This window comes from Aquarana catesbeiana, unplaced genomic scaffold (assembly GCF_042186555.1).
Source record: "Aquarana catesbeiana isolate 2022-GZ unplaced genomic scaffold, ASM4218655v1 unanchor225, whole genome shotgun sequence".
In the NCBI taxonomy this organism is placed as follows: Eukaryota; Metazoa; Chordata; class Amphibia; order Anura; family Ranidae; genus Aquarana; species Aquarana catesbeiana.
The window spans coordinates 46,536-65,619 of NW_027362652.1; the positions used below are offsets into that span (position 1 = coordinate 46,536).

At 45.4% G+C, this 19,084-nt stretch overlaps 2 protein-coding genes across 2 annotated transcripts in view; both read right to left on the reverse strand.

Moving 5' to 3' along the window:
- LOC141121572 (uncharacterized) overlaps positions 1–7,785 on the reverse strand; it is a 31,752-nt gene extending 23,967 nt beyond the window's left edge. Inside the window, exon 1 of the mRNA XM_073611207.1 lies at positions 7,483–7,785. Within this exon, the coding sequence (XP_073467308.1) occupies positions 7,483–7,590 (108 nt within the window). The 5' untranslated portion in view covers positions 7,591–7,785. The remainder of the gene's footprint in view (positions 1–7,482) is intronic.
- Positions 7,786–10,979: 3,194 nt separating this feature from the next.
- The window catches only part of LOC141121555 (uncharacterized), a 35,313-nt gene continuing 27,208 nt past the window's right edge, over positions 10,980–19,084 (reverse strand). Inside the window, exon 10 of the mRNA XM_073611184.1 lies at positions 10,980–12,409. Within this exon, the coding sequence (XP_073467285.1) occupies positions 11,799–12,409 (611 nt within the window). The 3' untranslated portion in view covers positions 10,980–11,798. The remainder of the gene's footprint in view (positions 12,410–19,084) is intronic.

Genomic DNA, 19,084 nt, shown 5'->3' on the forward strand with positions numbered 1-19,084 from the left:
TTTTCTGGAATTGACACAGCTTTTAGTTTATGACTGCCTATGTCATTTCTTGAGGTGCTAAAATGGCAGGGCAGTACAACCCCCCCCCCCCCAAATGACCCCATTTTGGAAAGTAGACACCCCAAGGAAATTGCTGAGAGGCATGTAGAGCCCATTGAATATTATTTTTTGTTGTCACTAAATGATATATTGCTCACACAGGCCATGGGCATATGTGGAATTGCACCCCAAAATATATTCAGCTGCTTCTTCTGAGTATGGGGATACCACATGTGTGGGACTTTTTGGGAGCCTAGCCGCGTACGGGGCCCCGAAAACCAATCACCGCCTTCAGGATTTCTAAGGGCGTAAATTTTTGATTTTACTCCTCACTACCCATCACAGTTTTGAAGGCCATAAAATGCCCAGATGGCACAAAACCCCCCAAAATGACCCCATGTTGGAAAGTAGACACCCCAAGCTATTTGCTTTGAGGCATGTTGAGTCCATGGAATATTTTATATTTTGACACAAGTTGCGGGAAAGTGAGCAATTTTTTTTTTTGCACAAAGTTGTCACTAAATGATATATTGCTCACACAGGCCATGGGCATATGTGGAATTGCACCCCAAAATACATTTAGCTGCTTCTCCTGAGTATGGGAATACCACATGTGTGGGACTTTTTGGGAGCCTAGCCGCGTACGGGGCCCCGAAAACCAATCACCGCCTTCAGGATTTCTAAGGGTGTAAATTTTTGATTTCACTCTTCATTGCCTATCACAGTTTCGGAGGCCATGGAATGCCCAGGTGGCACAACCCCCCCCCCCAAATGACCCCATTTTGGAAAGTAGACACCCCAAGCTATTTGCTGAGAGGCATGGTGAGTATTTTGCAGCTCTCATTTGTTTTTAAAAATGAAGAAAGACAAGAAAAAAAATTTTTTTTTCTTTTTTCAATTTTCAAAACTTTGTGACAAAAAGTGAAGTCTGCAAAATACTCACTATACCTCTCAGCAAATAGCTTGGGGTGTCTACTTTCCAAAATGGGGTCATTTGGGGGGGTTTTGTGCCACCTGGGCATTCCATGGCCTCCGAAACTGTGATAGGCAGTGAAGAGTGAAATCAAAAATTCACGCCCTTAGAAAGCCTGAAGGCGGTGCTTGGTTTTCGGGGTCCCGTACGCGGCTAGGCTCCCAAAAAGTCTCACACATGTGGTATCCCCATACAAAGGAGAAGCAGCTAAATGTATTTTGGGGTGCAATTCCACATATGCCCATGGCATGTGTGAGCAATATATCATTTAGTGACAACTTTGTGCAAAAAAAAAAAAATTTGTCTCTTTCCCGCAACTTGTGTCACAATATAAAATATTCCATGGACTCGACATGACTCTCAGCAAATAGCTTGGGGTGTCTACTTTCCAAAATGGGGTCATTTGGGGGGGTTTTGAACTGTCCTGGCATTTTATGCACAACATTTAGAAGCTTATGTCACACATCACCAACTCTTCTAACCACTTGAAGACAAAGCCCTTTCTGACACTTTTTGTTTACCTGAAAAAATTATTTTTTTTTGCAAGAAAATTACTTTGAACCCCCAAACATTATATATTTTTTTTAAAGCAAATGCCCTACAGATTAAAATGGTGGGTGTTGCATTTTTTTTCACACAGTATTTGCACAGCGATTTTTCAAACGCATTTTTTGGGGAAAAAACACACTTTTTTAAATTTTAATGCACTAAAACACACTATATTGCCCAAATGTTTGATGAAATAAAAAAGATGATCTTATGCCGAGTACATGGATACCAAACATGACATGCTTTAAAATTGGGCACAAACGTGCAGTGGCAACAAAATAAATACATTTTCAAAAGCCTTTAAAAGCCTTTACAGGTTACAACTTTAGATTTACAGAGGAGGTCTACTGCTAAAATTACTGCCCCCGATCTGACCTTCGCGGTGATACCTCACATGCATGGTGCAATTGCTGTTTACATTTGATGCCAGACCAACGCTTGCGTTCACCTTAGCGCGAGAGCAGGGGGGACAGGGGTGCTTTTTTTTTCTTTATTTTTTTTTGCTTTTTTATCTTATTTTTAAACTGTTCCTTTCATTATTTTTTTTTTAAACCATTTTTATTGTTATCTCAGGGAATGTAAATATCCCCTATGATAGCAATAGGTAGTGACAGGTACTCTTTTTTGAAAAAATTGGGGTCTATTAGACCCTAGATCTCTCCTCTGCCCTCAAAGCATCTGACCACACCAAGATTGGTGTGATAAAATGCTTCCCCAATTTCCCAATGGCGCTGTTTACATCCGGCGAAATCTAAGTCATAAAATGCTCGTAGCTTCCGGTTTCTTAGGCCATAGAGATGTTTGGAGCCACTCTGGTCTCTGATCAGCTCTATGGTCAGCTGGCTGAATCACCGGCTGCATTCCCAGGTTCCCTGTTGAGACAGGAGAGCCAGAGAAAAACACAGAAGACGGTGGGGGGGGGGTGCATTTCCTCCCACTGCTTGTAAAAGCAGTCTAGAGGCTAATTAGCCGCTAGGATTGCTTTTACATGAAAGCTGACCGCTGGCTGAAAAGAATGATACCAAGATGATACCTAAACCTGCAGGCATCATTCTGGTATAACCACTCAAAGTCGTGATAGGCGTACCTGAAGACAAAAAAATGGTTAACAATAAAACACAGTAAACGGTAAAGTATAAAAAATTGTATACCTGAAAAGCAAACATTATAAAACATAATAACAATAAAACATTGCACAATAGAATACAGTAAAAAAGAGCAGAACAATAGAGAGAGAATAGAGAGAGAGAGAACAATAAAACGACAACAATTTTTTTAAATTTTATATATTTTTTGTTTTTGTTTTTTTTTTACACTTTTTTTTTGTAACTAACTTTTATAACTGTAACCGGTTCCAGGTTCGAGTCTCTCAAAATGCGATGGCATCTTAGGAGACCCTGTGAAAGTGTGCCTTGTCTGTGCAATGCTGTACCCTACGCTAATACTCAACTAGTGAATGGTAGCGTTCAAAACATTCACCAATGCAAAGACCAGGATTGTCAGGACAGGAGGGACAATAATAGAGGGTGTCATGCCTATATCCGCGCTTGCTGCAGACACGACATCTTTTTTTGGGGGGGTTCGTTGGGTAGGGGTACTCGGGAGGACATAAAGAAAATGCCTCTCATGCAGCTGACTGCATTTGGTTGGGGATGTGAATGGGGGAAGTACTGCAGAAGCGGTGGGTTCCCAATTCGGATTGGCGAATGCAGCAGGAAGGGCATTATGGGCATGACGGGCCTGTGTTTGTCTTCTTCTTGGTGGCAGCGGGACACTACTTGTGCTTGCCACCTCACCAGCTTGAACTGCACTTATGGGACTCGCCACGTCACCAAGTGTTACTGCAGTGCTGGTTTGACTACGACCGGGGTGTACTAGGCCGCTGGTGCTTGCCACTTCACCAAAACGCTACCAAAAAAACTGTTAGCGATCGCAGGGATCAGGCCTGACTCTGCGAACGCTGCAGTTATGCGTTTAGAGTTTTGTAAGTGACAGTGATCGATCGATACTGCACTTGGGTGGGCTGGGCGGAGGGGCAAAACGCAGGTGCTAGCAGGTATCTGGGCTGATCCCGCTAACACTGCGTTTTTGGGAACCTTAAACTGCTGGGGACGCTAGTATAGATCTGATCGGATCAGATATTGATCCGTTACTATACTATACTACTAAGGGAGGCGTATGCTGCGTGCGTGAGTGTTAGCGGTACTGGCGCTAATCTGACGCTGCCTGGGGCCACGCATATCACTGCCGGGCGATCAGGGGGCTAAATTTTTATTAGGTAATAAACGGGGGGTGCCCTGACACTAAAAAAAATAAATGAACTAACCAGCATCACCCGTAACAGTTATACGGTGATCACTGGTGAAAGGGTTAACTAGGGGACAATCAAGGGGTTAAAACCTTTATTCGGCAGTATATGGGGGTCCCTGTCGCTATAAAACGCTGACGGCGAACCTAAATATTTACCTCCCTAACTATCGTCACCAGTGACACTAATACAGCGATCAGAAAAACGATCGCTTAGTGACACTGGCGACGGGGGGTGATCAAGGGGTTAAAACTTTATTAGGGGGGTTAGGGAGGTACCCTAGACCTAAAGGGGGCTAACACTAACTGCCCTACCACACTAACTGTCACAAACTGACACCATGCAATAATCAGAAAAAAAAAAAACTGCTTGGTGTCAGTGTGACAGGGGGGGGGGTGATTAGGGGGTGATCGAGGGGGGATCGGGGGGTAAAGGGGGGTGTATTGTGTGCCTGGCATGTTCTACTGTGATGTATTGTGTTGGTGCACTCACATTGCAGTCTTCTCTCCTCGGCGCCGGAACGGAAAATGCCGAGCCGAGGAGAGATGACATCACATCCTCTGCCTCTGTGTACTATACAGAGGCAGGGGAAGAATCTCATTGGCTGGGAGCGATCGCGAGGGGGGAGGGCACGAATTGATGGCCTCCCCCTCATCTCTGAACGCTCCCAGACCAAAGCCGACCGCCTCGGGCACCGAGGGGGGTCCGATCGGACCCCCCACCCGCGGGAAGGCAATCACGTACCAGGTACGTGATTTTGCCTGCCCGTGCCATTCTGCCGCAGTATATCTGCGTGAGGCGGTCGGCAAGTGGTTAAGGAGGTCAGAAAAGTGCAGCTGGGATGGGAGGACCAACCAAGAGCCCCTATGGGCCCTAAAGCCACCTCTTACCTCAGAGCCTTGCAGTCTGACTACCCTCTCAGAGGCCCCCACAGCCCTTCAGCTCCACTAACCTCTCAGATTTGTTCAGCCCTTTCTAAGAGGTCACAGAGGATCCTAGAGTCCTTAAGTCTCACTACCTCCTCAGAGACCCCTCAGCTCCTTTACTTCCCTCAGAACCCTCAGCGTTTTCCTGCCTCTCACACCAATGATGGAACATATTCTTCAACACAGGCCAGGGAAAGTTTTCTTCCTCCTGACCAGCAATGTAAGGGGCTCTATGCTCCATACTCTTGACCCCTGCACTCCATCATTGTGTTGGCTGCATATTGTAATGATTGCCCATTTGCTGCCTGTGTGATGTAATAATCGCCCTTTGTAGGCCATGTATGGTCAGGATGGTCATTATCTTGTCTATTTATTGTCAGTTCTGTGTATTTAGAGAATCATATTACTGGAATTTAACTCCAAAATGAAGGGAATGTTACAGCCCCTTAAATAGGAAAATGTTCTGACCCTGAAGGGGTTTATATAGGAATAATAAACGTTCAGGTAGCACTTACACTATGGACAAACAATCTTAATTCACAACACAATAATTTCAATGGAACTTTCTGATAGAAAAGTGTCAGACAACTCCTGGAGTAACCTGGCAGCACTTACTCAGAAACCCCCCGGCTGTAAATGGTGTGCTGGGCCCTGTAGTACCACAGAGTTCATGCTGCCTCTGAAGCAGTAGATGCCTCTATAGCAGTAAATGGGGAATACTGGCATAAGAAGCAGAAGGGCTAATCCACTGCCAGAATCCCGGCGGCAGATACGGTGGATGGCGGGCCGAATACCACTTAGATGTAAACAAAGAGGAGGCGCCTCTCCTAACCTGGTGACATTTAACATGTTTGGATTGTAAAATGTCAATCCTTGTCCAGGAGGACTATTGGCAGGTGAAGAGGACCTAAAAAGCGCCCCTACACCCATCCATATTGCTTAACCATTTATAGCCCAGAATAACCTAAAAACATCTTTATCCGCTTGCCGCCCGCCCACCGTCAAATGGCGGAGGTACAGTGCAGCTCCGGTATTGGGTGGACATCCTATGACAGTGCCCAGAATGACCGCTCTGGCGTGCAGATCATGGCCGCGTCGTGTTGCTAGGACATGGCGCGACCCCGATCTCTGTAAAGAGCCAATCACGCGGCTCTTTAACCATGTGATCGTCTGTGTCCAATCACAGCCCATCACACGGAAGTGCCGGTGATCGGCTCTCATCGCCTCACACTGACAGAGTGTGTGGTCAGGAGAGCTGATCAGCGGCATCTCCTCGCAGGGAACACAGGGACATGTAATCAGGGCACTGATAATCAGTGCCCTGATTACAGTAAAGACCCCCAGTGCCATCAATCAGTGCTCATCAGTGCCACCAATCAGTGCTCATCAGTGCCCATTAGTAATGCCAGTCACTGCTGCCTTTAAGTGTCCACCAGTGCCTGCTCATCAGTGCTGTCCATCAATGCCCATCAGTGCCGCCTATCCATGCCCATCAGTGCTGCCTGACCGTCCCACCTATCAGTGCCCATCAGTGCCCACCAGTGCCGCATATTAGTGCCACCTAATCAGTGCCCACATTCATTTGGGCACAGCGTTGCATGACCGCGCAATTGTCATTCAAAATGCAACAACGCTGAAAGTTGAAAATTGGCCCGGGCAGGAAGGGGGTGAAAGTGCCCCGTATTGAAGTGGTTAATATCATCACATATCACTAAATTTGTGCATAACTTTATTTATAATAACCAATAACTGGTAAAACAATATAAAAAGACATAAAAAATAGCAATAAACATGTGAATCAAAAGCTGGTAACTGGTAAAACAATATAAGAATACATTAAAAATAGCATTAAACAGATGAATCAAAAGCAAACAGCTCAATATCAATATTCAGTCCAGCCGAAGCAATTGTATTGAGCTCAAAAATCCATTTGGATTCCCACCTGGACATCTTTTTGATAAAATTGCCCCCTCTCCACTCCACGTTCACCATCTCATCCCCCCCAAAATCAAGTCCCTTTCAGACTCCTATTGTGAGACTCGTCATAGTTTCTCTGGAGGGCGTCCCTGATCACCCCTGTGTAAAATCTTACTGAAAGCTTCCCTATTCCCAACATTTAATTATCATTTCATTCACCCCCACATACATTGTCTGGAACGTCCATTCATTGTGATACAGGCGATACATTTCCTCAGACCCCTTTCACACTGGGGTGCTTTCCAGGTGCTAAAAATAGCACCTGTAAGTCACCCCAGTATGAAAGCCTGAGTGCCTGGGGCGGTGCGCTTGCAGGATGGGAAAAAAGTCCTGAAAGCAGCACCTTTGGGCAGCGCTCCTGAAGTGCCTGCAATGTGCTTTAGTAGCGACACAAAACGGGCACTATTAACTCCTTCTTTGGGCGCTAGCGGAGGTTAAAAGCGCCCCGCTAGTGGTTGAAAAGCACTGCTATAACAGCGGTAAAGCGCCGCTAAAACTAGCGGCGCTTTACAGCTAGCGCCCGCACCGCCCCAGTATGAAAGGGGTCTTATTGTAATATACAGGGTTAATCTAGGTTTCCTCACCACATATGTGTGTATCATCATCTGCTGGAGATAAAAGACATCACAGTGACTATGGAGGAAGAGGACGGACATGACGGGGGGGGGGGGGGGGTTACTGGGTGTAAATAGAAAACAAGATCTAATTACCTCCTCTGCTGCCACTTCCAGCAATGTCTCCGCTCTAATCCCTCCTGACTCACCTTTCACCCGGAACTTCCTGTCTGTATGTGACATCACTTCTTGCCTGTATTCCATAGAGACTTCCTGTCTGTGTAAGAAAGAGATCACCACCTTGTGGAGCTCAGAAGAACTGCAGCCCCATAGAAACGTCTCATAGTGTGAACACGAACTTGTGCTGCGTGTGTATGTACTGTATATAACCGATTTGCCAGGACAGTAACTGTTTTGTTTTTTTGTTCCACAATGTCTGTATCCCAGGCTACATCCAGAGAATAACGGAATAAAGTGTAAAAGTTTTCGGGTCCAGGCAATGGGGGACCAATAAGCATCTAGGGTGGGGCCAATAAGCAAGTAGTGGTCAGCAGTAGGTGGGCATCATAGAATACCCAGGTGGAGGTTTTTCTGCTCTCTGGATCCATCAGGACGCTGTAGGTGGTGTGTAGAATGGGCTCCGCTCTGGATGCTCCCCCTGCGGTGTGTTTGATGACGAGTGCCTGGTACTGTATGTAGAACTGCTTCTCACTGTGTATCCGGGTCCTTAGAGGGGTGGTAGTACCTGGTGGAGGGGAGTGGAGGGCGTGGTGTGTGGGGGTTTGTATGAGCCATCAGGGGCCCTGTGTATGGTGGAAGAAGGGGGATTGGGGGTGCTGTGTGATGCCCTGGTGGAAGGAGGAGGGGTGGCCTTTTCTATGCCATCACCTAGCTGGCCAACTGCTCTCAAGTTCCATTCTTCAATGAGCATGTGTTATCACTGCCAGCTGTCCAATTATAGGAGCAAATACCCCCATGTACCCTATCGCCCCCCCCATGTCCCTTACCCCCCTCTTTGCTGCCATGCCCCTTTCTTCATACTCCCCTCCTCACCCCTACCTTTCCTCCTCAATCTATTTTCCTTTTCAGCTCCTGACCCCCTCTTCACTTCCTGTTCCCCCACTTCACTCCCTCATCACCTCCCTGTCCCCCTTTTCACTCCCCATCCCCCTCATAACTCCTTCTACACCCTCCTTACTCACTCTTCACTGCTCTGCTGCCCTCTCCACATTCCCCCTCCGCCTCTTTACTGCCTTTTCCTCCTTTTCACCCCTTCCAGATGCCTTCTTCTTCCCCCGTCTCCCTTTTATTTCCCTGTCCCCCACTTAACCCTGTTCTACTCCCCATCCCACTATTCATCTCTCTCTCCCCCCCAATCAATCCCTCTCTTCACTATAATGCCTCCTCTTTACCGCCCCTTGTCCCTCTTCACCCCTTGTCCCTCTTTAATCCCTCTTTGTGTATGTTAATAAACTTGGTGATTTGTTGCCTCCCAGGCCGCCTTTTATCTGAAAATTGATCCACTGGGGATTGCAAGACCGCCATGCGTGATGACAGCAGAGGAGGTTCTGGGCTTTTAAGGAAGTTGATCAACAGACTTAGATTGAGAGAGCATGGAGATTGAAAGAGACAGCAACTGGTTAGAAGACTCAGTGATCATGATGGTGATGATGATCGATGAAGTATGTCGATGATGGTGAGCAATTAATGATGATCCCTTTCCTATCTGAACTTTCCTCTTTTATTCCCCAAATTCTCTTCCCTAAGGACAAGCCTAGAGGGTGTATTTCAGAATATTTACCCACATCTGACTGAAAGGTACTTTAAAAGATTAACTGAATGTTTGTTTAAGCAATAACTCTATCCAATTCACCAGATGGTGCTATATGACTAGGAATTCCTATTTTAGGTCTTCTGGAAATAAAATTGGATTTATTCAACTCAATCCTATTTGGGACATAATTTTCTTATCCCTGGGTTAAATCTAAATATGTTATCCTCATCAGTGAAGTTTCCCCTTGTTTAGCTGGTATGGATGACCAGGACTCTTAACGAAAATGGGGATTGCGGCAGAAAGCCCAAACCTTGAAACATCCCATTGAAGTAGAAAAAACTGCAGGTTGCTGAAACCATGAGCTTGCCCTACTCCCTGACGGAACCAAAGTGCCCGATAACATCTGGATATAATGACTCCTGGTTGACATAAGAGATTGCCGACTCTACCTGAAGCATACACCCACTCTGAGTAAACTCTCTCTCTCCCTGGGACATTGCAGAAACCCTGGAGGAGGAGTCTCCCGCCTGCTCCACTTCCCGGAAACAAAATTTCATCTGCCTCGGTTGCTTCCATAATAACGAGGGGGGAGGAGAAGGGGAACGCCTTTCTTTGAAATCTAAACAGTCCAACTACTACCAATCCCAGAAGCTAAGTTGTCCCCTGGCCAAGCAAATGCACATTCCTTTATAATTACACAAGAATTGGAGGAAAGGTGCCCCAAAGGTAGCAGAAATACCCTATAGGTGAACAGAGCCAGAGCCCCAAAAGGAGACATTGACCCAGAGGTTGCAGAAATACCTTATAGGTGAACAGAGCCAGAGCCCCAAAAAGAGACATTGACCCCATCTCTCTTCCTCCTAGAAGACATAAGGTTTGCTGACCCATATAGTGGGACAGACACTGATGCAGCAATTGTAGTCAGCTGAGAGGGCACCAGGTACATTTGTGACCAGTCATTGAGTCTACCAGTATGAGTCATCCAGACTGCAACCATGCACATCTGGGGTTTGCGTCTGCCAGCTGCTTACAGCACTTGGAGCCTCTCCATGAATACTCTGGATGCATGGCTATGCCACTTGACATGGAGACAGGCAATGCAATACTCCTGACGTTCCCGCTGCACTTCACATGAGCACAAGCGGCCGGCATCCAGAGAAGGTGGGGGGAGGAGAAAGTCTCTTGCGCTGCCCTAAGCACCACTTTGACTTTGTAGTGCTTTGGTGCTCCAGGGAGGAGCCTCACAATGCAAGAGAGTAGCTCCATCTAGTGTCTATAATGCTGAGTGCCTCGTTATGGCCACTAGAAGGAGCTGATGATCATTATATTAAATAAATTACAGCCAATATGCATACTGGGTGGGCAGATGTGTCATATTCAATTAATGAAAAAAAATAGACCTCTAAGTGTTTGTGAAAGCTTACATCACATAATTTACACAATTGAAAGGTAATGGCTCCATTTTTTTATATTGCTATCAATGGCCAACATTGTAGAACACTTTATAGATGTCTCTAGTGAACTCTGATCTCCTTATGAACTGTTTCTTACATGATGAAGATCAGCATGCAGTATATAGAGCTACCCCCTCAGGAGCTGCTGAGTACTTGAGCCCTGGTTAAGCATAACCTCTGTTGACACCACCGTAATACTTTAACCAGATGTCACTCAAAGAATAAACACATCACTTTTGATGAACAATATTTCAGTTTATATTGAGGTCAGATTAGCAGTAGTATACTCACGAAAAAGTCAATGTCTGATGTACACAAGAGAAGACCACATATAAGGAATAAACAATACTTGTTCCTTCTTTGGATAGAATAGACCTGGTGTGGAATGCATTCAGAATCCCTGCCTATCAGGGATACAGAAAACATTAGTGCTGATATCCTGCGTGCAATGAATCAACGAGCAATGAATGGAGATAGGCCGAAGCACTGAATGGGCTATAGAGTCTGTGTCTCTGTGTGGCAGTCTGTACTGTAGGAAATCCTGAGATTAAATAACTGACAACAACAAATAAGCTTGCAACATGTGATGACGTGGTATGGGTTAGGAACCTTCTCACCCAGTCCTTTGATGGTGCAGGGCGAAGCAATGACCTTGAGTGTTGGGGGGCCCCCTTGTCTCCTCTCATGGATGAGGTCACGCTGATAGTACTGAACCAATCTCTCTGACTGCAGGACCATCTATCCTGCCCCTCAGTTGGTTCAGCAATCTGGAATCTCCCATTCAGCTCTCTGGCTCGATCCCAACTGGCCTGTGTCCTCTTGGATCCAAACTACTTTCTCTCACCATCCTGGCTCTTTCACAGTCTCCTCCTTTCTCCCCCGAATGTTCCTGGGCTTTTCCTTTTTAAAGGCTCTTGCCCCTTTGCCCACTCAGTTCCAGCTTGTCTGAGTGAAGAAATCCTGCTTGCAGCATACAAGTCCCAACATTCTTAGCATTGCTAGACTAGATCCTGTAATAGACAAACTGCAGAACAATGCCATATTGTGGCCATTTAACAATGCAGTGTGTTACAAGTATATGTGAAGTGTATATCAGGGTGTGCTTCTTCTCCACATGAGAGCTGTGATGTCCAGTAAAATTCATATAGAAGACATTTCCCGCACTCAAGTCACTAATACACCTCAAGGGTTGTGTGGGATCCCTGATGTAGAGGAAGACAGGACTTCAGTGAGTAACAATTTCTTCACTCAGCACAGGAAAGTGACTTCTCCTCTGTGTGAAATCTCTGATGTTTGGAAAGATGGGACTTCTGTGAAAAACATTTCCTACACTCAGGACAGAAATATGGTTTTTCCCCCGTGTGAGACTTCTGAAGTCTGACAAGTCCTGATTTTTGTACAAAACATTTTCCACACTCAGCACAGGAATATGGCTTCTCTCCCGTGTGCAATCTCTGATGATTAAAAAGATTGGACTTATCTGAAAAACATCTTTCGCACTCAGGACATGAATATGGTTTTTCCCCCGTGTGAGACCTCTGATGTTTGACAAGATCTGTCTTTTGTAAAAAACAATTCCCACACTCAGAACAGGAATACGGCTTCTCTCCCATGTGAAATCTCTGATGACAATAAAGATTGGACTTCTCTGAAAAACATTTCCCACACTCAGAACATGAATATGGTTTTTCCCCCGTGTGAGATCTCCGACGTCTATCAAGACTGTATTTCTGTAAAAAACATTTCCCACAATAAGGACAGGTATAAGGTTTCTCTCCTGTGTGCAATCTCTGATGTGTGTAAAGATTGGACTTCTTTGAGAAACATTTCCCACATTCAGAACAATATGCCCGCACTTAGGGCATAAATGTGGCTTCTCACCTGTATGAGATCTTTTATGCACATTAAGAGTGTATTTAAATTGGAATTGCTTCCCGCACTCAGTACAGGAAAACCTCTTATCTGTTGGAAGGACGGAACCGTCCCTCACAGTCTGAGGTTCCTCAGGATAAGAGGAATACGATGGTCCATCTACACTGTGTGGTGCCGGATGGACATTTGAGGTAGCCGGGATTTCTCCCAGACTATACTGTGTGATGTCCTCATCTTCTACTTTATAGTCTGGAGACAAAGCGAGACAATCCTCTGAGGTTTTCCTCATCTCCTGTCCATGTTCTAAATGCCAATCTTTGTCCAGGAGGACTAATGGCAGGTGAAGAGGTCCTTAAAAGCGCCCCTACTCCCGTCCATATTGCTTAAAGTGGATGTAAACCCTCACGTGTACCCAGTGAAGAGAACAGCCCCAGATAAGACACAGGAATGAACCAAATCTCCCTACATAAGTTTTACATGTGTATCTGCTGTCTTCAGCTTTATATACTATTTAGTATCCTGTTAGAATTTGCTCTTCCTGATTCACCTGTGGGTGTGGTTTATTGCCATACACTGTGAGACAGCTGATTGGAGGAAAGGCACACACCCCTTCTTAACATAGGCAAAGACTTATGCTCCATACACACGGTCGGACATTGATCAGACATTCCGACAACAAAATCCTAGGATTTTTTCCGACGGATGTTGGCTCAAACTTGTTTTTCGTACACACGGTCGCACAAAGTTGTCGGAATTTCCGATCGCCAACAACGTGGTGAAGTCAAGCACGTACGACGAGACTAGAAAAGGCCAGTTCAGAACCAAGCGCGGCACCCTTTGGGCTCCTTTTGCTAATCTCGTGTTAGTAAAAGTTTGGTGAGAGACGATTCGCGCTTTTTCAGACTCGTGGCTTTCAGATCGTTTTCTGCGGTTCAGTTTGTGCTTGTGGGTTTGTATCTGCTCTTCAGTGCGTGCAAGCAAGTTCCGCGTGACTTTAATTAGTCATTGTGTTCTTGTTCGTTCGTTACTGTTTTTCAGGTCGCTCTTCACAGGCCTTGATGTTCTTCAGTGCGTTCTGTTACTTCGTTCTGAGCAGCCGACCGTTTTCTAGCCATATTTCGTATACGTACTCCTCGTAGAGTTCGTGCTGTGCGGGAGCTTGGTGTTGGGGTCCTGACCTTGACACAAGTCCAGTCCATGAACAGGGTGGGGAGGAGTTCATGGACCAAGAATTCGTTGCTTCAGCGTGACCAGTTCTCTCATATGCCTTTGCTCCGTGAGATCCGTGAGAATAATCCTGATGATTTCAGGAACTTTCTCAGGATGACGGACCCTGTGTTTCACCGTTTGTTGGCTTCGCTGACCCCCTATATCAGCAGGCAGGATACCTGCATGAGGCAAGCCATTACCCAGGAGCAGAGGCTCGTCGCTACCCTGCGGTACTTGGCAACAGGGAGAAACCTGCAGGACTTGAAGTTCTCAACAGGCATCTCCCCCCAGGCTCTGGGGATCATTATCCCATAGACCTGTTCTGCCATCATCCAGGTCCTGCAGAAGGAGTATATTAAGGTAAGATTTTTATCCTTTAATATCACATTGTATTGTATTGAATGTTTGCTAATATATTGTATTTCTTTCCTCATTACCTAATTACCATGATTGTAATATGCTGTGAATGTCTCCTTTCTCCTCATGCATGCTGGATTTTTATGTAATCTTTTTTTTTGTCCTTCATACATATTTGCCTTCACTAACCTCCCCAGCATGGTCTACAGGCCCTATATTCACCTCATGTAGTCACTTAAAACAATATATTTTATCAGCTCCATAGTGGTGCTTTACCCCAAACACCCTCTAAAATTTTTAGAAATGTGATTTGTGCTTTAAATTCAGGCAGAGTGCCAGAGGCTTTGTTTTTTAGTGTCCCCAAATCATTTTTATTAACCCTCCCTCCCCCCAACTGCTAAGTCAGCTGATCCCAATTCTCTATCTATCCTCAATCATCTATCTGCTGACTTTGCCAAACACATACACACTATACCCACCTCTTTACTGGTCAGATTTATGGATGAATTCCCCAAAGCATGTAGTGCAAGGGCCTGCCTGTATACTTTCAAATGATACTGTTTTAGGTTTTTCTATCTTATTATTATCTTGATAGGTAATAGCAGAATGTCAAAATGTGCTCTAATGTGTACAGTGTGTATTTATATCTTTGTATTATGACACTTCTTACCTGTCCAGTGGGCTGCCAATAGTGTAACTAAGGAGGGGCTGTTCCAAGTAATACCCTGTATTTAGGCATTCATCTCTCAATGAAGTGAAGAGGGTTACCTGTCCAAGATCCCCCCCTATAATGTTAGAAATGGCCCATGAGAGGGGGTGGGGGGAATATGATAGGTGTACTTTATACTTTGGTGTTGTAAAATTTCCCTTAATAAATGTGATCTGGATGTTGGCCAAGAATGTTTGTGTCTAATCTGCTTTCCATGGTTATGTGCAAAAATAATAATGTTTTTTTTTTCCTCAACAGTTTCCTTCCACGCCACAGGAATGGCAGACTGTGGCCTCCCACTTTGCCCAGCGGTGGGACTTTCCTAACTGCGGAGGGGCAATTGATGGGAAACATGTCCACACCGTCCCACCGCCCAACTCAGGGTCATACTATTATAATTACAAGGGGTTCAATAGTATTGTGATGTTGGCGGTGGTGTCGGCTACTTATGAGTTCCTGTATGTGGACGTGGGGAAGAATGGCCGGATGTCCGATGGTGGAGTCATCGCCCAGACGGAGTATTACAGGCGGCTCCAGAATGGCAGCTTGGACTTGCCACCTCCAGAAAACAATGTGGAAGGACTCCCATTCGTCTTCGTTGCGGATGAAGCCTTTGCGCTGGGGGACCATCTTATGCGGCCATTCCCGATGAGGACCCTCACCCCGGAACAGAGGGTTTTTAATTACCGGCTGGCCAGAGCCAGAAGAGTGGTGGAGAACACATTTGGAATCATGGCCAGCCGGTTCCACCTATTTCTGACACCCATCCATATGGCGAAGTATAAACTTAATCATCTAATCCATAACTTTTTACGCAAACATTCTGCCAACTATGTTGGCTCAGTTGGGCCTGAGGCCGGAATGATCAATGAACCAACCCTGACGGCGCTTGAAAGTGGCCGTCCTGGCTTGCCCTCCCTGAGTGCCGGTGATGTCCGGTTAAGATACCTTGAGTTCTTTGTGGGTAGGGGGGCCATCAATATGCCAGACAATTTGTGAAGCCTTTATCAAATAAAATCCAAAAAAAAACAAATCTTTGGAGACATTTCCTGCTTGTGTTACCTGACCCTGACAGAAATGTGGGGAGTCCTGAAAATGGCGTGATTGTGTAATCTTATACAAAGCACTGTTGGGTGTTATTTACTAAAGGCAAAGACACTTTGCACTACAAGTGCACTTGCAACTGCACTGAAACTGCACTTGTAGTGCAAAGAGGATTTGCCCTTTTAGGAAATAACCCCCATTTTCACAGAAAACAAAAATTACATCACCACCAAAGTGTTGTAGCGTTGACACAATAATCCACACATTCTTCACTAACAATCATTTTAATACCTGCACAATCACAGGTGCATTTAGAAAAGGTTTTTTAAAACAAACCAACATGTTTGTTGTATAACAATTTTTGGGGTGGCATTATCACAAATAGAAATGTCCATTTAAGATAAAACAGGCATGTGTAAAACCAACAAGAAAGACACAAATCTTGAACTTACAAAGTTCACATTTGGTAGAACTTGAAGGCAATATCAGACATGAGTATTTAGGAACTGTGTTTGATATAGCGTTCAGATGGGGTGAAGTCACCCCAGGAAAAGCCACATTTGGAAGATGCACACAAATTTCCCAATGTCAACATGTGCTAGCTGCCATAACGGGGGATCAAGGGACGTGTTTTGGGGGAGCAACCCCTTCCTCTCAGCTACTTTATTATTGAGGAAGGTGTTTCACCCCCAAAACGCGTCCATTGATCTCCCGTGATGGCAGATAGCACATGTTGGCACACTGTGTGCATCCTCCAAATTGAGATTTTAGAAAAATCTCTAAAACATTTTAAAATTTGTAGAACACAAAAGAAGAAAGTGATTTTGAGGGCTTTTAAACTCGCCCCAAAACATCAATGATGTTCTTATTTTTTTGGATAACATCATTGATGTTTTTCTTGAGGTTTTCCAATTCTAAATTACACCCCATGATCTCCCCAATCAGGATCTGGGCACTTTCTGATGTGAAAGGATCTGGATCCATAACATCACGATCACCTAAAAAGAGAGCAAAACAAAACAGGTATGAAAAATATGCCGGCATACATCTCTTACCTGAGCCTGTGGTCGCAGACACTCACCTGTTGTGGTGACAATTTCCACCACATCTTCCTCCTCCTGCTCTTCTTGGGTTGGGGGTATTTCCCCTTCTTCCAGAGGGGGGGGGGGGGGGGGGCTCTGGTCTCCTCGGATGAGGGGTGTCCTCCGAGTCTTTGCTCCCCTATGTAAAACAAAAATGCTATACTTAGCACACAGATATTTGATGGCAGAACTATAAAGATGAAACATTGCTTGGAAGTGGGGTACAATTGTCAATTTTAGCAGAGTTCCAAGATGTAGCATTTTCAGTGTCCTTTGTCAAGCTGCAATACTTTACCTGTTTTGTACAAGCTTCACAGATGGTGACCCCCCTATAGTATACACTGGAGCACCTGTGTGGGTCCCCTAAGAAAAATGGGGTTCTTGTGTCCCACACTAGTGCTCCAGTGTCCAGATGTGAAAACAGCTGCTGAGTGTCCTCTCCTTACACAGAATCTAGTTTGCATTTCATTCTAGTAACAAAGCCATCTACACCACCAAATTAGTTTTATACAAGTAGGGCGTAAAAAATGTGGCCAAATGCATATGGCCAAAACAATGGTGTTTTATAGTCCGAAAGAAAAATGTTTGATACAAACGAATAATGTGCCCATGAACATGAAAGTTGCCATTTTAAAATGTACCTTTTTAAGAAAAGCACATGGAGCAGCACGAACGTAATAAACATAAAGAATAGCACAACTACTTACTTTTTTGCAGCACTCTCCGGATCTTTCTGTACTGCTCATGTTCTCGTAATTTGAGGTCCGACCACCGCTTCCTGAGCTGATCTTTCGATCGACGTACCCCGAAATTCCGGTGCAGACTCCTGACCACTTTCGCCATGATCTTGGCCTTTCTGACATTGGGGTTGGGGTAAGGTCCATACTTTCCATCATAGTCGGCCTTCTTCAGGATATCGACCATCTCCAACATCTCCCCAAAGGACATATTTGAGGCCTTAAATCTCCTTCTAGATCGGGACGTGTCCAGATCCGGGCTTTCCTCCTCCTCCTCCTCGTTCCTGTAATTAGCACGCACCTGCTGTGTATCCGCCATGTGCTCTTCCCCCACTGCGCCGAACGAAAAGGGGTGGGGAATAGACTAGAAAGAACGTCAGGGGCAGGCGGAGTTACACGCATGCGCAGTGTGTATAAAGCGTAACACGCGTGCGTATTACGTACGATCTGTGAACGGAGGAAGGAGCATCAGATGCGCCTATTGTGATAACGAAGGTAAGATCTAAACTTGGGCCTATACTGCTTCGAAATTGAAGCCTATATTGTAACAAGATTAGTAGAGTTTTGCCTGACATTAGGGTTTGTCTTGTGTTGTGTCTTGCAGATAATAAAATAGATGGCTTCAACTACCACAATTTCCTCCCCCTGTTCATAGACAAATACAAGGAGCTGCCCTGTCTGTGGCAGGTCAGACACCCCAATACAATAATAAACAAAAGAGGCAGGCAGCGCTGGAGAAACTGCTGGAGTTGGTGAAGCCGGTGGTCTCCACAGCAACCATCCCCTATTTAAAAACCTGGCCTGAGGAGCACTTATCTTAGGGAGCGCAAGAAGGTCATAGATTTCCAGAGATCAGGAGCTGCAGCAGATGACGTTTATGTCCCCAGGCTGTGGTACTATGAGAGACTGCGATTTCTGTCAGACCACACTGAAGTCAGGGAATCCCTCTCTACTCTTCCTTCCACTCTTCCTTCCACCCCAGCTGAGGCTTCCCATGTCCAACCTGGGCCTTCCAGCCAGGAAGAAGTAGAGGAGCCCAGCTGGTGTCAGGTATAGCATTGTTCGACTGATTTCTGGTCAATAAAGAAATGATGTTTACTAGATGTTATTATTGATCACTAATTGCTGATTTAATAAAGTGTTTTACATATCAATAGACAGTAGTGGGCACATAAAATTGGGACAAGAATGAAAAATGCTGGGCTCAGAAGGATAGTCTGTTATATTTGTTAACATTCAATTTGCAACAGTCATGAGATGAAAATTGTGTGTGATTGATGAAAAAAATACTAAAACTATGTCCCTTTTTCATACATAGGAAGACCTCAGCCAGGAGGAGGTTCTGGAATGTGGCAGCCAGGAGGAGGCGGGGGTTAGTGGCAGCCAGGAGGAGGCAGGGCTAAGTGTCAGCCAAAAGAAGCCTGGGACCAGTCGCAGCCTGACAGAATCGCAGGTTCCTCCCCTCCGCCTTCCATACAAAAGAGCGAGGAAGGGGACTCACATGCAGGATTCTGCACTCA